Source organism: Geotrypetes seraphini, chromosome 10, assembly GCF_902459505.1.
Source record: "Geotrypetes seraphini chromosome 10, aGeoSer1.1, whole genome shotgun sequence".
Lineage (NCBI taxonomy): Eukaryota > Metazoa > Chordata > Amphibia > Gymnophiona > Dermophiidae > Geotrypetes > Geotrypetes seraphini.
The window spans coordinates 145,760,451-145,780,685 of record NC_047093.1 but is presented as its reverse complement, the minus strand read 5'-3'; the positions used below and the strand labels follow the sequence as shown (position 1 = coordinate 145,780,685).

Below are 20,235 nucleotides of genomic sequence, written 5' to 3'. Positions count from 1 at the left end.
GCGGTAAAGGTTTCTACCACAGGATCAGGGCAGGATTAACCAATAGGCCAAGTAGGCATGTGCCTAAGGCCCAAAATGGTCAGGGGGGCCCGATGAAGAAGGGCATCAACATTGCTTTTTCCACACGGCGATGGGCCCCTCCAGCATCGATCGGCAATGCGGGCCCCACCCCGATTGGCAATGCGGCCCACCCCCATCGATGGAAAGTAAGACAAGCAAGCAACGCGGGTAAGAAAGGCAAGGGAACTGTAATTGTGCAAGCGGTACTGCTTTCCCAAAGCTTCCCTCTGACGCAGCTTCCTGTTTCCGCCTGGGCGCATGGTGGGGTAGGGTGGGGCAGGGAGCCCAGTGTACTTGTGTGTCTAGGGGCCCTCGATGAATTAATCTTGCCCTGCACAGGATAGTGAGGTAAATACTCCAATGCTCATAGAAATACTATGAGTGTCAGAGCATTTACCCACGGTTGAAACCTCTAGTGCAGCTTTGTAAAAGCCAGCATAAAAACAATTTCCCAGAAAGCTACAGTAAACCATTCAAGTCCATCTAACAGTACAATCAATTCACAATAAATCAATTTCCTGAAATAAGAAATATTTTAAAAGTTTTCTGAATCTAAAATATTGATCACAAGAGCACAACTTAATGGGGAATTGATTCCAACATTTCACTAATTGATACTGAATGGAAAATGGGAGTTGTCTACTAGACTTTAGATTTGTAATCATTGGGAACTTTAATTGAAAAAAATTCTAGTGGAGTATCTCTTAGGAGGATTCTGTAATAATACAGCCAAATCAGCCAAATAACTGGGAACATTTCCTGCTAAGATTTCAAGACAGTTTAAATTTGTTTCTAGCAAATGTTCGAATTTCCATAATCCAAATATAAGTCTAACTGCTGCATTTCGAACTTAACGTATTACAAGGGATTTGGAACAGAGAAGTAATAGTAAATTGCAGTAATCTAGTCAAGACAGGATTAGAGACTGCACCAAAATCCGAAAAGATTCTAACAGACCTGAGGTTTTTTTTTTTTTCATCTGAAGGAAAGATTGTTTGACTATTACATTACATTAGTGACTTCTATTCTGCCTATACCTTGCAGTTCTAGGCGGATTACATCAGAAGATAACTGGACATTTCCAGGAAAATTACACTCTAGGGGGCTGGTTACATAATAGAGTCTTAGAGGAGAAATTACAAGATGGGTAGAAATCAGAAGAAAACTGGACATTTACAGGGAAATTACAATGGCTGACTATCCTGCTGTCCACGGAGAACCTACGTTACAGGTAAGTAACTACACTTTTAGGGGACTGGTTTCATAGTTGAGTCTTTGAGGAGAAGATGAGTAGCAATTTGAGGGGGAATTTACGAAGGGAGGGGGAAAGGCAAGGGGAGAGTTAAGATAACTGGATATATTTTTTGAATAGCAGGGTTTTGATTTCTTTTCAAAATGATTTGAAGTCGCTTGTTGCTGTCAGCAAGTTAGTGATGGAGGGGTCTAGTTTCGCTGCCTGCGTCGCTAGTAGGTTGTCATACATCTTCTTGCACTGAGTACCTTTGACTATCAATTGTGCATGATGGTTCATGGATAAGCAATTATCTATTTATCCTCCTAATATTTGAGTGTGTAATTCTAAAGGAAAATCATTTCCATCAAATGAAATAGTCAGGATAAATCCACAAGTACTTAAGTGTTGAAGACACGACTATCTTTGTTATTACCTCAAACTCCATGCTTGAACAATTTCACTCAAAAGGAAGTTTGCTGGAAACCACCAGAAGCAACCAATGATGAACCTAATGACGTAAAGAAAATCAGATGGGTGTCACTAAAAAGGAACTAGATGTTATATTACTCATTATTGAAATTTTAATATATTACAGTTATTTGTTACATTTGCACAAAAGTAATCATTGCAGTTACTTTTTACTTTTAAAAGCAATATATTACTGTCTAGCACTGTTTGTTAACAGCTGCCTGTGTTCCTGGTGTGTGCTGGGTTTTAGTTGGGAGGTCCACTTGGTTCAGACTCATAAACGCTCCATCCCCTTCTTGACAGTATTTCATTATGCTCTAGAAACCATTTCGGATTAAATTTTTAGAATTTCCCTAACAGATGCAGCCCCCAGACTGGTGGGGGAGGGGGGTCAGACCCAGAGATTCCCTCATTGTTCTACTAAAAGACCTTTTCATTTGGAGGGTGAGGGGTACATGGCATGGGACCACCCTTAGAAATCCAAGGAGGGAGATTGACAATTGTCGAGTTGGAGATGGGGTGGGGAGAAGGTGTATGGTGTTGGAAGCTGAACACTACATCCCTCAATCCCTCTGTGCAGCTGGATTTTAGTTTCTCCTAGGACAAGCAGGATGAGTCAGCCACATATGGGTGTTGTCCCAACAGCTCCCAAATATGTGGCTGACTATCCTGCTGTCCACGGAGAACCTAGTTACAGGTAAGTAACTACACTTTATAGCAGGGGTGTCCAACCTGCGGCCCCGTGAAGTATTTTGTGTGGCCCCGGTCGAGGGTGATGCAGTGTTTTCCTCTGCTGTCCCCGGGTGTTTACCGTCTTGCCGGCTCCCTCCTCTGCAGCATTTGTGCGGCCCCAGAAACATTTTTGTCAGGCAATGCGGTCCAGGGAAGCCAAAAGGTTGGACACCCCTGGTTTATAGAGAGAGGAGATATCAGGGCTGGCTTAACCAATAGGTAACACCAGACCTTGAGCAGTAGCAAAAGGCAGCTGCTCTGAACAAAGACACTTCAGCACATATGTGTACACTCCTCTTAGAATGGGGGTTTTAGGGGGATCATTGTTTAATGACTCAAGTTCCCTGGGGAGGGGGGAGAGGGGCCTATGTCTAAAAATTCATTAGGTGGGTGCAAGGTTGGAGATTTGCCCAAGGTTCATTTGCTGGTTGCAGATACGATGGTGACCAAAATTCAAGTTACTGACACTGATTATAAAGATGCTCCCCATGCAATGGTCAAAGTCGTCATCTCTGCTTGACAGATAAATTACTTATTTCAGCTCTCCTTGTTTTAAACCAATGCAAGTATTTGGGGGTCTTTATCATTTAAGCCACATATTAAGTCAGTGGTATTTAAGGGTTTCTTTAAACTTCGCATGTTACGGAGACTGAGAGATTATTTTACAATAATTTTTGCACAGTGATTAGAATGTTATTGACCCCGGTGTTTGATTATTGCAATTCCCTTTACCTTGGTTTACCCATGTATGTGATTCATGCTTTACAAACTGCACAAAATGCTGCTTCACGAATCACTGAACAAGCCTCTACATCTGAGTATATAACACCTATTTTGCGTAACTTACATTGTTTGCCCATTTCTTCGCATATTGAGCTTAAGACATTATGTTTGATTTTTAGAGTATTGAATGATGAGTCTGGCTGTCTTGAGCTCGCTATTTCATTTCCACCAGCCACAGTGAGCTCTGGGTCTCTGTGAATCGGATGCGGCCTGAAATCCCATCGGTGAATTTGGTGAGATTATCAAGAATATGGTGACAGTGCAAGGTGTGCTGCTATGGAACTTGTTACCCATTCAGATCAAGCAATTTAGAACAAGTGTAAAGATAATGTTAGTTGAGAGAGATTACTTATTGAAGATTTAGTATGATTTTTTATAGTAACATAGTAGATGACGGCAGATAAAGACCCGAATGGACCATCCAGTCTGCCCAACCTGATTCAATTTAAATTTATTTATTTATTTTTTTTTTTAATTTTTTCTTCTTAGCTATTTCTGGGCAAGAATCCAAAGCTTTACCCGGTACTGTGCTTGGGTTCCAACTGCCGAAATCTCTGTTAAGACTTACTCCAGCCCATCTACACCCTCCCAGCCATTGAAGCCCTCCCCTGCCCATCCTCCACCAAACGGCCATACACAGACACAGACCGTGTAATTGAATATTGCAAATTAATTATGCTTTATTATACCCTGCGCAGAATTGTGGGATGCTGTGGGCTATATATTTTTAAATAAATAACAAGATGAAAACAGGCAATATCAACAAAAAAAATCATACTAAATAAAACTTCTATAAGTAAGCCTGGCCGCTTAAGGGCTGAATGCCATCATTTAAGTGATCAAGGGATGACTGTCCCCGAAATGTTCCCAATATAGCTATTCTGATTCCCAATGACCTTAAGCAGCCAGGTTTACCACATATCTGGGATCGAAGAAAAAAGTCTGTCCTATTTTTATGTAGGTACCCATGGCCAACAAAAAAGGGGATGACATAGATATGGTTCAATCAATGATCTGAAACAATATCAAATCATAGAATTTTGTTTCTGCAAATTGGCACTTAACAAAATAAGATAACACTCTTTTCAGCTACAGTAATAATAATAATAATAATTTATTTCTTATATACTGCTATACCGTGAAGTTCGAAGCAGTTTACAATAAAGATACATTTGACAGTACATGGGATAGAAACGGTTTACATTAAAGATTCATTTTGTCAGTACATGGGATATAAGTGGGTTACAGTAAAGATATATTTTGTCAGTACATGGGATGCAAGTGGGTTACAATACAAGTGGTTTACTATCAAGGTGCATTTTGTCAGTGTATGGGATACAGGTGGGTTACCATAAAGATACATTTAGTCAGTACATGGGTTACAATAAAGATACGTTTTGTCAGTACATGGGGTGCAGGTGGGTTACCATAAAGATACATTATGTCAGTACATGAGATTCCAGGTGGAAAGTATAATTAATTTCGGGCTTTGGAATTAGGGGGCGAGGTGGAAGGGTCATGGTGAGGAAGAGTTGGGTATGGGAATTTAGAATTTGTTAAACAGTCAAGTTTTCAGGGATTTTCTAAAGTCTGCGTATGGAGTGGCCTCAAGTATGGGCTTTCCAAGCCATGTGTTCAGCCTGGCTGCCTGGAATGATAACATTCTATCTAGAAACTTTTTGTATTGGTAAGATTTCAAGGAGGGGTAATTAAATAGGTTTGTTCTGCGAGTGCTCTTGTTGGACTCGTTGGGGGAGAACTGGGAGATTAGGGAAGCTGGAAGCATCCCAGAGACAGCTTTGTAGCGAAAACAAGCCAACTTGTAGAGGACTCTGGATTCTGCGGGTAACCAGTGGAGTTTCTGATAATAAGGGGAAATGTGTTCCCATTTTTTTAAACCGTGGATTAGTCGGATCGCGGTGTTCTGAATTAATCTCAGCTTGTTGAGGTTCTTTTTATAAGCTCCTAGGTATATGATGTTACAGTAATCTAGGATGCTTAAGATGGATGATTGTACTAGTAAACAGAAGGACTTTTCAATAACACTCAGAATGAATAAAATAAATTAGGATGAGTGTAAGTAGAATTATCTATAGAGTAAATATAGTACACATTGCTAAAGCTATTTAGGATGGATGTAAATATAGCATACTTAGAATGGTTAACTGCAATCTTGTGTAAACATAGCATAGCAGCTAAGAGGCCGACAACAATCACAGTGGAATCCTTTAGAATCTGTATTTCAAATCCGTTACAGATGTCTTTGAAAACCGCTCTGAATTGACTCCCCAGTCATTAGTAGCAGTATAGAATCTTCCAATAAAGATAAAGAATTTAGGGCATTGGTTCTGAGAACTTTTCAGCACTCCCTTGTTAAGTGCTGAATATCAAATTAAGTGGATATGGCTTAAGCTGCTTAAAAATAACCAGATATTCAAAGCCAAAGCCCACACAGGTTGAAGCTTTGAATATCCAGGAATAACATCATCGGCAGTAAGCAAAATGCTCATTGCCGACAGCTGAATATTGACCTATTAATGCTTATTTATTTCAGAAAGCTTAGGCGGTCATGATTTCTATTTAGTTTGGAGAGCTACTTGGATGTTTTGTTTTATGGTATGATGATCATTTTTCTGTTACATTTGCAATGTGATGTTTATCATAACTCACCTAGAATAGTAAGATGGTGTGGGATAGAAAATTAGAAAATAAATAATGCCTCTTGCACCAGCCCTGGACAACATAAGAACATAAAAGCTGTCATACGGGGGACAGACCAAAGGTCCATCAAGCCCACTATCCTTTTTCCAACAGTGGCCAACCCAGGTCCCAAGTACTTGGCTAGATCCCAAGGAGTAAAACAGATTTTATGCTGTTTATCTTAGGAATAAGTAGTGGATTCCCCCGAGCCATCTCAATAATGGCCTAAGGACTTCTCTTCTAGGAAATTATCCAGACCTTTTTTAAACCCTGCTAAGCAAACTGATCTTATCACATTTTCCAGCAACAGATTCCAGAGTTTAATTCCACGTTGTGTGAAGAAATATTTTCTCCGCTTTGTTTTACATCTACTACTTAGTAGCTTCATTGCATGTCCACTAGTTCTAGTATCTTTGGAAAGAGTGAACAAGTGATTCATACCTATCAGTATTTTATAGACCTCTATCATATCACCACTGAGCCATCTCTTCTCCAAGCTCTAGCTACTTTAGCTTTTCCTCATAGGGAAATTGACGCATCTCTTTTATCATTTTTGTCGCCCTTCTCTATACCTTGTCTAATTCTGCTACATCTTTTTTGAGATACGGCGACCAGAGCTGCACATAGTATTCAAGGTGTGGCTGTACCATAGAGCATTACAAGTGCATTATAACATTTTTATCTTTGTTTTCCATTCCTTTCCTGATAATCCCTAATATTCTGTTTGCTTTCTTAGTTGCCGCTGCCGCACATTGAGCTGAGGGTTTCAACATATCCTCAACAATGACATCTAGATCCTTTTCCTGGCCAGTGACTTCCTAATGTGGAATCCAGCATCATGTAGCTATAGTTCGGGTTCCTCTTTTCCACACGCAGGGAGTGCGAGTGTGTGATGAATTGTGCCTCCTTTGTTTGTAAACTCCTTCTATACTTTAATTTTATTTATTTTTAGTATTTATATATGACTTATAACCTAAGTGGTTTACATTCAGTTACTCAAGAATTTTCCCCTGTCTGTCCGGGTTGACTCACACACAATCTAATATAACTGGGACAATGGGGGGATTAAGTGACTTGCCCAGGGTCACAAGGAGCAGCATGGGTTTGAACCCACAACCTCAGGGTGCTGTGCCACACTCTCCCACCACTAATGACTGGGGAAGCCAATTCAGAGCTGCTAAACAGGGGAGTAGCTAGAACATTTTAGTTTTGTGTCGTTTCCTGTTTAATTTACGGGAATGTCTGTGTTGTTTGAGGTTTTCTGGTGGGGGGGGGGGTTGTTGTTGTTATGGGGGCTATGTTGTCAAGATTGTGCACCTTTTTCAAAGAGGCTTGACTACACTTTTAGGTGAATACTACTACTTTTTTTTAAATTCTTTATTAATTTTTAAATGTACAATAAGTGCATCAATATAATATAACAAATAGATCATAAATATATCACTTAATAGTCATCAAGAGTACACATAAAATGCTATTAACCCCCACCCTCCCCAACCCTTCCTATTATATAATCAAATACAATGTACAATATACATTAATAAAATAATAAAATTATCCCCCCTCCCCCCTCGTAATTGAACCTGTAAATCAAGGGAAAAGAATCATTTAATCATTGCAATATTGTACTACTTCTAATATTTATCATTTGTAGAGCACTGAAGGGTAAATGGAAACCCTCCACAATATTCTGGTGTCTTTTTATTTAGATGGGCAGATGGATTTAGCACCTGTAACATGTCATGCAGACTATTGTTGGCTGCTAAATCAGTTAGTGCATCTTACCGAAAGGAACCCCATTATGTATTGCTAACGTTAAATGATCTTTCTCATGTTGTTTCAAATGCTAAACTTCACTGAAATGCCCCTCCATGGACACAGAGCTGGCACCCATGGGGTTGTGTCTCCCCAGCTAGTCTTTTCTGTGAAAGTGTTTCCACCCTCTCCCTCCTCCCTTCCTCTAATCTGTGACGACTCTTTAGCTGACAGAGGGAAGGGGCTGGGCTTGAGCCATCCTTGGGGCATTGGGACACTGGGTGCCAGTTTAAAGGGATGAGGGACAGAGGCTCTGAAGATGAGAAAGAAGCTGGAGATGGACAAGCAGCTGCTATGCTGGGAGGCTGGATTGGAACTCAGAGCCCGGAGAGATCCAGTCCTGCTGCAGAGCAGAGTGCTCCAGGAGCTGCTGGAAGCTGAAGAGCATTACCAACCTTCAGCCTCCTATTTCCAGCAGGTGCAGGAGGAGGTTCGGCCACACATGAGAGGCCTCCTGGTACACTGGATGATGGAGGTGAGTGTGCACTTTTCCCACTTCCTTTCTTGTTATTTTTCAAGTGGAGTAATAAAAACTTATGGGGCCATATTTATTTATACCCCGGTTTGTCATTCAGTACTTGTGCTGTATTCATATCTTCATCCTACAACTGAGTAAGCAAGATCAAAGTGTAAAGAAGCCTGCTTGAGACTGGGATCAGAGATTGTAACAGACACGTCTTATCAGGTTGGGATCAGAGTCATGGGGATCTATCTTTTGCTGAGGCAGGGATGTCTGCTTCTCTGTCTGAGATTAGAGCGTAAAGGACACAGGTCTCTTCCCTGAGGTTGCAATCGGAGTGTGAAGGAGACCTGTCTTTCCCTCAGGCTGGGATCAGAGTTTAACTAACACCTGTCTTTCTCTGGTAGGTATGTGAAGAGGAAGGATGTGAGCCCGAGGTCTTCCCACTGGCAGTGAACTGCCTAGATCGCTTCCTGTCCCTCCGCTCCATAGAAAAGAAGCGACTGCAGGTTTTGGGGTCTGCATGCCTCCTGCTCGCCTCCAAGCTGAAGGAGAGCACCCCTCTGTGCACAGAGACCCTTTGCCTCTCCTCAGACTTCTCCTTCAGTGCACCCGAGCTCTGGGTAAGGACCAGCCTGCAGCTCTGGCTCTCTCTTACATCTCTTGCATGTGAAGGACAGCACTGTCTCTCGCCCAGATTTAGGAGACTTTATTGGTCTGACAGTTTGTGCATGTATGGCTGAAGGAATAAAGGGCTAGATTCACTAAGCAAACCGATCGTGTACCTCTCGGTGTGCGTTCACTTTCTTACTACGGCTTGATTCACTAACCTTCCTCCAAACCCCATCCACACCTGATCCGATCTGCACATGCAAATGAGTAAAAAGGCATGTAAATTTCTTAAGGCATCGATTCATGAAACCATTTTGTCCAAACCGACTGGCCTTTCCGATCCAAAAAGTTTAGACTGCTGAGGATCAGTCGCTTTACATCCTCGCCGACTATTCCTGCCTAGCAACTGCCGCATACATGTTAAGAACCCCATAAAAAAATCTACCCCGCAAAAAATCCAAAATATATCTAAACTTGAAATATATGTAAACTTTCATGTATATAAGCGTTAGAAATATTTTTTTGATTTTTTTGGAATGCGCATAGCGAGCGCGGGAGTGAATCTCGGATTTGTAATGTGGATGGCAAGAAAATTGTGGATTAACCTCGTGCTCTCCCTGCGCATTGTACATTTCATATATCAATGCCAAATTAAAAAAAGAAAAAATCAAAAATAACTTTTAAGGGCCAGCTATCCCTCCCCCCTTCCTTCCAGCTAGATTGTCGCATGCATCTGACGTCATGGGGGCACCTTTGGTTGCTTCGTGCTTCACGGCAGAAAGAGCCGCACAGCCTTCTGGGATTCGTAGGCTGTATATAACAGCGCGTGTTCCCAGCGCATTCAACTGCTGTGCCTTCTAGCAACTTAACAGTTCTTTTCCTGAGTTGTTAAGTTGTTAAGCTGTTTGAAAGCGCACAATAAACTTCGAGATCGATCCGTAAAAAAAGGACGAACTCGAAGATTTCCACTGCTCACTCACAAACCTTCAATGCTATTTCTCCTTAAACCTCTCCAACAAATTTTTCAAAAAGCTACGGTCACAGCTTATACAGTTTGCAACAGCACTTAAGAAAAAAAGAGAGGTTGGTAAAAACTACAGTTTCAAGTTTATTTATTATTTGATTAATCGCCTATTCCAAATTCTAAGCGATGTACAAATTGGTAAAATAAATTGTCTAAAATATACATAAAATAGACCATATAATTAACAAGGGGATAAGTCACAAAACAAACTAATTAAGATAAGACAAGAATACAATAGGACAGGTGGGATAGAAATACAATCTTAGATAGGAAAGAATCAACAATTAAAGGTAAAACACAACAGGAATCGAAGGACAAATAAATAGGTAAAATAAAAGTAGACAAAAGAGCAATTAACGAAAGAGCAAATTAACATTTCAATTAAGTATTGAACGCATCTTTAAAAAGAAAGCTCTTAAGTTGGCTCTTAAATTTTTCCAAATCCTTCTCCACTCTTAAGTATAGCGGGAGTGAATTCCAGGTCTGAGGCGCTGTAACAGTAAAAATAAATTGCCTTCGAGTATTGATAATTTTGAGAGTGGGGATGACCAACAAGAGTTAGTCGTTTGATCTCAAAAATTTGGGAGAATTATAAAGTATCAATGCTTTATAAATAAAAGCTGGAGTTTTATATAATAGAGATTTAAATGTAAGTAAAGATAATTTGTATAGAATACGATGGGACACTGGAAGCCAATGCGCATTTTGAAGTAAGGGAGTTACATGGTCGAACTTCTTTGCTCCCATAATTAATTTGATAGAGGCATTCTGGATTATCTGCAATCTTCTAATTTCTTTTTGAGCCATTTCCTTGAATAATGCATTACAGTAATCAATTTTTGAGATAATCATTGAGTGAATTAATATATTCAATGATTTTGTACATAGAAATTTCGAAATGGCCTTTAGTGAATCTAGCCCAAAGACCGGGTAGGGTAACCATATGGCTCCAGAAAAAGGAGGACGGACTGAGACATCCATTGCTTTTAGTGGAAGTAAAACATGGATGTCTCAATTTGTCCTGGAGTCATCATATCTCTTCTTTTCTTTGGTTTATTTATCTTTACATATCCAGAGGGGTGGGGGGTTGGAGGGAGGGGAATAAATATTGATAGTGATATTTGGGTAACTTTATTCTTTATTTGTATTGTATATTAGGATATATTATGATATTATTATATGCAGGAATATGAAATTATTGAATGATATTTATGTTATCTGTATAGATAATAGTGGAATATCTTTTGTTCTTTCATTTGTATGACACTGTTTTTGATTAAAAATCAATAAAGAATAAAAAAAAAAGAGGAAAAGAGAATATTAATTACAGTGAAATAATGACTATAAGAGAGACAGTTCCCAAGTTCTGGTGCAGATTGTCTCATTTCTGGCCAGGTGGCAGGTCACCACTGCTCTTTTCTCCAGGTCAGATCATGTGCAGGTTTAGGGGTTGTTGTTTTTTTTGTTCTGCATGATCTTTGCTAGGAAATCTGAGCTCTCTCTTCTCTTTGGATTTTGCTCTGTACAGAAGGAAATGCATTTCTGCTTCTCTTTCTCTATTCTGACATCTCAGGATTTCCAGCTCAGCTTGTATCTGCATCTTTCACTTTCTAATTTGTGGTCCCTTATCCTGAGTTCTGTTAGGATCTCTGTTCAGCGGGTGATCAAGGCGAGGGATTCTGCCAGCACACAGCTTTGGCGTAGGGATTTGTCACAGTTTGGCCAGTTCTGTTCTCCTCATAGACGTATTGGGGTCCTAGGGTCTGGTGTAATATTTGCAGTGTTAATTTTCCAGGGTAGAGTTAGTGTAGTGACTTACCTGTAACGTAGGTTCTCCGTGGACAGCATGACTATCCTGCTGTCCACGGAGAACCTACGTTACAGGTAAGTAACTACATTTTCTGTTCTCCTCATAGACGTATTGGGGTCCTAGGGTCTGGTGTAATATTTGCAGTGTTAATTTTCCAGGGTAGAGTTCCTGTTGTGTCAGTCCTGGCAATTAGTGCCCCCTAGATGCTGTATGTCCTCAGAAACTGCTTTCTCTCTCCTTCTCACTGTCCCTCCCCCCCCTGCAGTTCTCCCAGGCAGACTCTGGAGTTGCTCACTCCCTGTCACCATGTGGAATTACTCTCACATCATCCCTGTTTCTTGCAGTCTCTGGAGCTTTTGGTGCTGAACTCCCTGAGCTGGGATATTGGGGCCGTCACCCCACTCATGTTTGTCCAGCACTTCCTGGAGCTGCTGTACATCCCTCAGGAAAGGAGACCTGTGGTCTGCAAACACACAGAAACCTTCATTGTCCTGAGTGCACATGGTAAGCAGGTGCTGTGGGTTCTGGGGTTGTAGATATGGTGTCAAAGAGAAGATTTGGGGAAGCCCTGGGCTGGAATGGGTCTTGGATATGAGGTCAGGTTGACGTGAATTGCAGGTAGGAGATACTAGGGGAAACCAGGCAATGGGCCACTCTGCTAACTGCCCCTTCTCCCTCTTTTTTTTCCTTTTCGGCAGACTACAGCTTCCTGGTGTTCCCCCCCTCTGTAATTGCTGGTGCCAGTGTATGTGCTGCCATGACAGGGCTGCGCCTTGGGATCCCCTCTGCTGGCACTGATATGACAATCACAGCTCTCCTGGCCAATACCATCCAATGTGATGTGGTACGAAACTGCACCCCTCACTCTTGGATACCTTAACCCTGCTGTACCTCCATTCCAGAGCACCTTAACCTCACATGCCTCAACACTCTCTACCCCCTTTTCTAGATATCGTAACCTCCTCGTGCCCCATTCATATACATCCTAACCTCTCATTATCCAGCTAATCTGCATGGCCTGTGCCCCTCGCTGACCCGCACCTGTACCTCCCTTAACCCCCTGCCTGATTTTTCCTGCTTTAGGAGACCGTGACAGACTGTCAGGAGCGGCTGGAGCGAGCCCTGGTCACCTGCCTTCGGGAGGGGCAGCGGTACCAGGTGCAAGTGGACAAGGCCCAGGAGGACAGGCAGAAGCGGGCAGGAACACCCACGGATGTCCTCGATGTCCTTCTGTGACCACCAGGGTATCGCCTATCTGCCACAGGACACGCTGCAGCTTCTGGATTTTCTGTCACATACCTGGGACTGAGTGCTGTTATGTATGAGCAGAGTTCCTCGAATCCCCCGGCAGGCAGTGTTATTATCGTTTAGGGAAATTGTGACATGAACTCATCCACTTTTCACACATACAATTGGAACGTGCAGAGCCAAAATCTCACAACAGTTTAAAAAGGGATAAGTGTGTACTCGGGTGAACCAATCCTAGCTCAGTAAATAGAGCCCCAGGATGATAATGTGACTCCCCACAAGACTACACACGCAGTCGGTCAGTGACGGAGCTGGGGAGTAGAGCCAAGGCACAGGAGATAAAGTGACTTTCCTCAGGGTAATACAAAAAGAGCCAGTGACAGAGCTGGAGATTGGAGCTAAGAGTGTCGCCCTTACAGGATGATTTTTCTTTTATTGTCTTAAGTTATTTGTATAATATTAAGTTATTATTATTTATGCTGGGATCGTGTTGGTTAAATTTGACATGTATTCTTTTAAGATTGCCCCTGTCCTCACTATGTCCATGATTCCTGGGGGGAAGGGGGAGGGTTTAAAAACTCCCCAGGCACCACAAGTGCATGAGTGAATGATTGGAAGGAAGAATGTGCAGGGGGCTGAGCCCATCCCTGCAGGAATCACTTGCTAGCCTTGTCCCTAGCCCCCTTGAAAAGGGTACCTGTTACTTCTATGGAATTCTGCGCACTGTAGGCCTGATATTCAGTTTAGGAGCTTAGAAGTTAGGCCTACCATATTTTTCCTTCCTTTATGAGCCTAACCTCTTTTCCTATCCTAAATCTGCCTGTTACCACCTGCTTTTTATGCTCTTTAAGTTTAAGAATTTAGTGAAAGTTTCAACCTGAACTTATGCACTCAGCCCTTCCTAATTTTCAGAGGCCAATTTAGGAGCATAAATGCTTTGAATATCAGGGCCCTAAGGCTCCTACGCTAAGCTGAAAATAGGGCACAGGATTAGGAGCTCAGCTTTTCTTGAATATTGGCTCAGTACTTTCTTGGGGAGGGGTCCAACCAGCCAGCCCACCCATTTCAGAGTCAGTGACTATCGGATGAATTTTAGGGCACTTTGAAGCCTTTAACCTATTTATGGAATTTGGAGTTGCTTCTCTGATATAAAATGCACTTTATTTGTTAGGTCTGGGCAGGAAGGAGTGCATGGTGCCAATGTTTTATAATTAAATAAAAGCAAACTAATATATGAAAGAACCAACCTGTCTGTTTAACTGTGTGACATGAGTCTAAGGAGAAAGATTAAAAAAAGAAAAGAAATAGAAGTCCAGAGAAAGTGGCACAATGGAAAGCAAGCAGGGTCAAAATAGGAGAGACATAATGCAGAGGAGCTGAAAATACCATAGAGACAGCTGTAGCATAGGAAAGCCAAACTACCACAGATACAGTTGCACCAAAGAGGGCTTCATAATGCAGAGAGTACAAAAACTTAACTTACTGTACCAGAAACACAGCTGCATGATGAAGAGAAAGGACTGATACCAAAGAATGGAGCACAATGCAGGGAGTATAGCAGACTAAATATATCAAACTGTAGTAAATCACAGAGTGTGCAGGAGACTGAAAACACTAAATACTGCAGAGAAATATCTATACACAGGGAACCTCCCCACTCCACCAGCAACCCGGTGAGCTGCAGAAGTTTGGGGAGCAGGATACCTTCTTTCTTTGTACATGAGGAAAAAGGTTTGGTATTTTCATCAGAGAGGAACTGGTTCCTCCTCCCCCAGATTTTCATAATGTCATGCCAAAAAATTAAAAAGTTTAACATTCAGAAATCATTTACACGGTTCCAACACAATATAACATTATACATATAAATTACAATTTATATTATACAAATGGCAACCTGTGCCCTCACCCCCTGCTCCCTCCTAAAAGAGGCAGCATTCCAGTAATGTAAACTGAGAACCCACCCTCCCACCCCTTCCCCTTCCCTCTTCAGTCTTCTGCAGAGCTTTCCTGCAGCTGGTTTTACCCCATATTGGGGTGAGGTCAGCTCTACGATTCAGGTCTGCCACAGCTGGATGGAAGGCGATAGCTGGCAAACAACTGTATTCAAGCCCCCAGGGCTCCCGTTCAGGGAGGGGCTGGACATGGAGGGGGAAAGTTTGGAGACATAGGGGCAGTGTCACCATCAGCACCAGCCACGAACAGCCTGGCTAGGGCCTCACATTTGCAGGAGGGTATACAATAGGAAGAACTGAAGCACCCAGTCAAGCTGCCCAGGACACTGGCCATGAAAAAAAAACAACAGCATGTTTAGATGCAGAGGCTAAGGAACATCTGAGGTTTCAAGTCAAAGGATTTACCAGCAGTAAATGTTCCAGGATGGCAGACAGGGAACAAGGCCTGGGACCTATCCCAAGCCACTGGCCTTCCCAAAGTCACTGTATGATGTCCAGGTAACAACAGGGTCTACCCATAATCAATGTACCAATGTGACATACAGGACCTGGGGCCTTCCTACAATGAACATATACACACTCCTCACCGAGTCATTCTACTCCCCCATCCCAGTGTGTGTCTCTTAGGGCTTCCACCTCCCCCCCCCCCCCCCCCCGGCGATTCATCTCTGGTGTTGCCTAGTCCCTTTTTTTAATAGGAAGATTAGAAGAACAAATGCATGCATGTAACGAAAGCAATGCCAGGACTGAATCAGACCCTATGATCCTTAGCAGCTTCAAGTACTCCAGACCAAGACCAGCACAGCCGGGGCAACAATACCCCTTGCCCAGCCTCATGGAGAAATTACCTCCACCAAAGAGCTGAGAAGGAGGGACAGAAAGGCTGTTAAAACAGCCTTCAAACAATCTTTCTGCTCTGCTTGCAATGTAAATATCCATCTCCCAGTTTCAAAATGGCACTTATACCCCCCCAGGGGGCTTCCACAAATAAAAAATGTAAGACATTAACTAGGGACCACTTTGTATTACTACCAATACCCCTCATGAGGCTAGAATGGGTACAGATGAGAAAGAAGTAGACTGGGGGGGGGGGGTCTCACTGCTCCCTCTCCTTCCAGAGTGATGGTAAGCAGGTGCCCCCTCCAGCGAGGGCGGTGTCAGCACTCCCATTGCATGAAAAAGTGCCTCCAGTGGTCTTATTGCCACAGTAATTTCACTGACATGTTTTCTGTGCGCTGGTTTGCTGAAGAACTTCCTGCAAGAGACATGCAGAATGTGAAGACCTTAAAATGGCCTGCTTCCTCCTAAAATATGGGGGGGGGGCTTCCTATATGCCCCTTACCTCCCAAACCCCATCCTACCCACAAGCACATACTTCTACTACACAGTATGTTTGGCTGAGTGGGGTCTCAGGGCATGGGGGCGGGATAGGAGAACCACAATCTGTCCCTACTGGGACTGCAGTGGTATGAGCTTCCTCTCAGCAGTGTCCTGCCAGTGTTGGGGGAGGGGTAGTACCGGCAGTGTGAGCTTCCTCTCAGCGGTGTTTTGCCAGTACTGAGGGAGAGGCTTCCCAGCATTCACACCTCTGATACCGTCAGACTGGAACTTGTGCAGTTGTAGTCCCAGTGAGGTGATGGAGCACACAGTAGCAGTGTGGAAGTTGACGGGCAGTGTCTCAGCAGAGTCGGGGCTTATTCCCCTCAAGTCTTTCTCTCGGAACATCTTCCTCAAGGATGGGGAGCGGCTGAAGGGCTTCATGCTGTCTGGTTGCAAGGTGGGGTTAGACATATAAAGAACATGAAGGAAGCAGTTCTTCACCACACACTTCTCTCAACCCATCTCCCTAGTCGTAGAATGTCATATTGGAGTCCACTCTTGAGTTGATAAGCATCAAACCAACCTCAGTGATTCTCACTTTCCTCCCTCAGTACCTTTTATCCAAACTCTCAGTCCTGTTCCTACTACTGCCCCCTACATCCTGTATATCTAATAGCCAGGCTGCCCACCACCCCCTCCCACTATCCTACCTTTGGCATAGCCAAGTACCTAAACCCTCTTCCCCCCCCCCCCCACTCCAGCCAGTATGCAGTTATAGCTCTCAGTACCTCTGGGATCCTTGAAACACTTTTCTCAGACTTGACACCAGGGAAGGGACCTTGGTATCTTTCAACTCTCTTTAGTTGTATGAAGGGGGCAAATGTTAATCTCCCTGAACCCGTGAGGTGTCCAACAGGCTGAATTGGTGGAATCTCTCTCTCTTTCTGTCTTCCTGTCACTATGGTGGAGTTCCCCCGAGATTATGCAGAGCCCTATGTCCCCAGCTTCAGGAGTGGCTGGAAGCCACCCCAGGAAGACTGAAATGGGCCGTCCTGGGAAGATCCAGTGGAGTTACAACACCGACACGAGGAACTTCGATCCCAGGTACTGAGGATGGAGAGTCTCAGATACACCTTGACTCCCTTCATCATCTCGTGCTTCTCATTTCTCCATTCCTCTGCCTCTCTTTTCCTTCCTGGTGTCTCGCTTTCTCTATCCTGCTCTCCCGTTTTGCACACCCCACCTCACTGTGCTCTCCTTTGTTTCTCTCCAGCAATCGGCTCCCCAGGTCCTGTAGCCGGCATCAGCCCCCACCATCAATGGGTAAGCAAAAAGTATTTTACCATCTTTTTCACTGTCCAAAATTCATCATGTATAGAGTTACACAGTTGTAATATGAATATCCGTGTGCATACGCTGTAGTATTACACGGATATAGTGTGATGTGTTAATAGAGTAGTGTGCCCAGTGCATAACTGGAAACAGCTGGTTCTTGAGGAACGCATCACCATGACATCTTTTCTATAGTCGCTCCAAAGGTTTGGAACGCCCTCCCACTATACTTATGGGAAGAAAAGAACACAGACTGTTTCAAAAGCAGTCTGAAATGTCTCCTATTTAAGGTCGCTTACGATCTTTAAATTCTCTTCGACACAATCTCTGACTTAATACATTTCAAACCTTCCCTGTCGTTTTTGCCTTTTTTGTTACTTTCTGTACAAAGATTGTGTCAGTTAATGGGTTGGTTGGGTTTTTTTGTGATCTTATGATATCTATCATTTTTTTTTTTTTTTAATGTACCCTTTTTAAAAATTGTATTTCGCTTAGTAAACCAAGATAAGCGATTATATCACATTTTAATAAACTTGAATAAAAGCTGGCCCCTCCTCCTGCTTCCATCTTCTGTCCCTAACAGGCATGGTGAAACTCATCGTAAATGCGTCAGCTGCACCTATGACTTCGTGAACTTTCAGTGTTGCAGGGAGAAATCTTAGAGGTAGGCTTCGGGGAACTGGACAGTTTTCCACAGGGAGCCAGCTTCTGATTGGATAGACAGCACCAATCAAATCATTACAAGGCAGAGAGAAAGAGAGGAGGACGAGAGCAAGGAAAAAACATAGACATTGAAAGGAGAAAACATGGAATTGGGGTGGTAGGGAGGTATATTGTGTTCAGCTGAACAGTTTTGCTCTGTCCTTCCAGGTAATAGATGACAGCAAGAAATGATGGAAAGTTCAAAACCATTACCAGCAGCTGGGTTATGTGCCTTACAACTTCCTCACTCCTGTTACTACAGAGGAGCCTGAACAGCTTAATGTTAATCCGGATGATGCTGAGAGCACAGGCCAGCAAGTGAAGGTATGGTCACGAAGAGGGCCACGAAGAGGAGGTTGGGACATAGACATCACTAGGGCAAGCTGACACTGCTGGAGTCCCTTCCAGCACTGTGACAGGGAATTGTTGGGCAGAATTTCATATAGTATGTTCAGATGTGGTTGTAAATCTGTTAACAGCAGAGGCACTGAGATAACATTTTGGGTATGAGAAACAAATTCCCTCTTTTACATTTATAGAAAAACCCACCACCAATCCCTCCCAAGAAGCCTGTGAATATGAAGCCCCATGAGCAATGGGAGAGTTCTGAGACACTGAATAGAGACTCCATCAGCGAGAAAGATGAAGGAAAAACTTCATTCAAGTCAAGCACCAGGGCCTTCTCATTAGTTACCTTCTCATTAGTTTTGCTGTAAACCACATTGAATGGGCACTCCAGTATTGCAGTATATAAATATAATTATATAACTCCAGTATATTAGCAACATGTGCTCTTCAGCAATACATGCATGCATCATGTAACATAGAGGGAGCTTTGTAAAAATGTGGAACCTTTATAAAGAAAGTTTTTGCCTCTTCCCACTCCCTGGGAAGTTCTGAAATGGGGGTTACACTCCCCCTTTCTCTAGCTCTTCCCAATTCAAGACTCTCCTAAATCCCCTATGGAGATGACCTCTGGTATCTAGTGATAGGGTCATGGCTGTTTCTTTCACAGTGGTTTCTGGGATTTATGATATCACTTCCTCTTTAACTGCCTTAGATAAGAACATAAGAACATAAGCAGTGCCTCCGCCGGGTCAGACCATAGGTCCATCTAGCCCAGCAGTCCGCTCAACCAGATCAACATCATGATTGAGGAGCTGCTTCTTCGGTTGGCTAATGGCCGCACGGCACCCCAGAAGATCTTCTCCATACAGAGGACGTTGGACACCTCCATACTCCCGAGTGACAAGTCCGGTCCCGCAGAGGTGAAAGCCTGGCTGGAGGCCAAGGGCTTCAATTCCCTGTGAGTTCAAGGCTCTGTAGCTGCAGTCCTCCTCATCTCCTGGCAGTGCTTGAGTGAGGTCACTGCTGTTTGGAGGATGACTGAATGTTATCCGAGTCTTTCAATCAGTGACCAAGCATATTTTTCATGCATTTTTATTGACAAGCATTTGTGTCATCTTCTTCCAAACTCTGACTGGGTACAGGAAAAAACATCAGGGAAGGGAGTTGACGAGCAAGCATCTTTGATTTTATTTATTTATTTTCCATTATCAATTATAGATCTCATAAGTGTCTTTGAAGAGAAAAGTTTTAAGATTGATTTTAAAGTTATTTAAACTAGTTTCTTGTTGTAGGGTTGGGGGAAGAGCGTTCCATAGTGTTGGCACAACTACTGAGTAAATGGTTTTCTGTGTTGTGTCGTAGAAAAGCTGTCGGATTGAGGGAATAGTCAGAAGATGTTGCTGAGAGGATTCGTAAGGAATTAAAAGCCTGTCATTGAATATGGGAGAGTGATTGAGTTGAACTTTAAATGCTAGTAAAAGAGTTTTGAATGAGATTCTGTGAGTGATGGGCTTTTTTAAGAAGAGGGGAAACATGGTCAATTTTTTTTGCCTTAAAGATAATTTTAATAGCTGTATTTTGAATTATTTGTAATCTCCTGATCTGTTTTTGGGTGATGCCCCGATAGAGGGAATT

General features: G+C 42.8%; 1 protein-coding gene across 1 annotated transcript; it reads left to right on the top strand.

The window, feature by feature from the left end:
* Positions 1-8,069: 8,069 nt before the first annotated feature.
* Positions 8,070-13,121, top strand: LOC117368684 (G1/S-specific cyclin-D1-like). The gene is made up of 5 exons (XM_033962409.1): positions 8,070-8,267; positions 8,660-8,875; positions 12,043-12,202; positions 12,397-12,542; positions 12,782-13,121. Exons 1-5 carry the CDS (start codon positions 8,070-8,072, stop codon positions 12,932-12,934), a joined length of 873 nt encoding a protein of 290 aa, XP_033818300.1. The 3' UTR covers positions 12,935-13,121.
* The last annotated feature ends 7,114 nt before the right edge of the window (positions 13,122-20,235 follow it).

Excerpts from the sequence above, each read along its gene's own strand:
- LOC117368684 (XM_033962409.1), top strand. The coding sequence starts at position 8,070 with ATGGACAAGCAGCTGCTATGCTGGGAGGCTGGATTGGAACTCAGAGCC. Across the intron at positions 8,268-8,659 it reads TGGTACACTGGATGATGGAG|GTATGTGAAGAGGAAGGATG; the intron begins GTGAGTGTGCAC and ends TTTCTCTGGTAG. Across the intron at positions 12,203-12,396 it reads CATTGTCCTGAGTGCACATG|ACTACAGCTTCCTGGTGTTC; the intron begins GTAAGCAGGTGC and ends CCTTTTCGGCAG.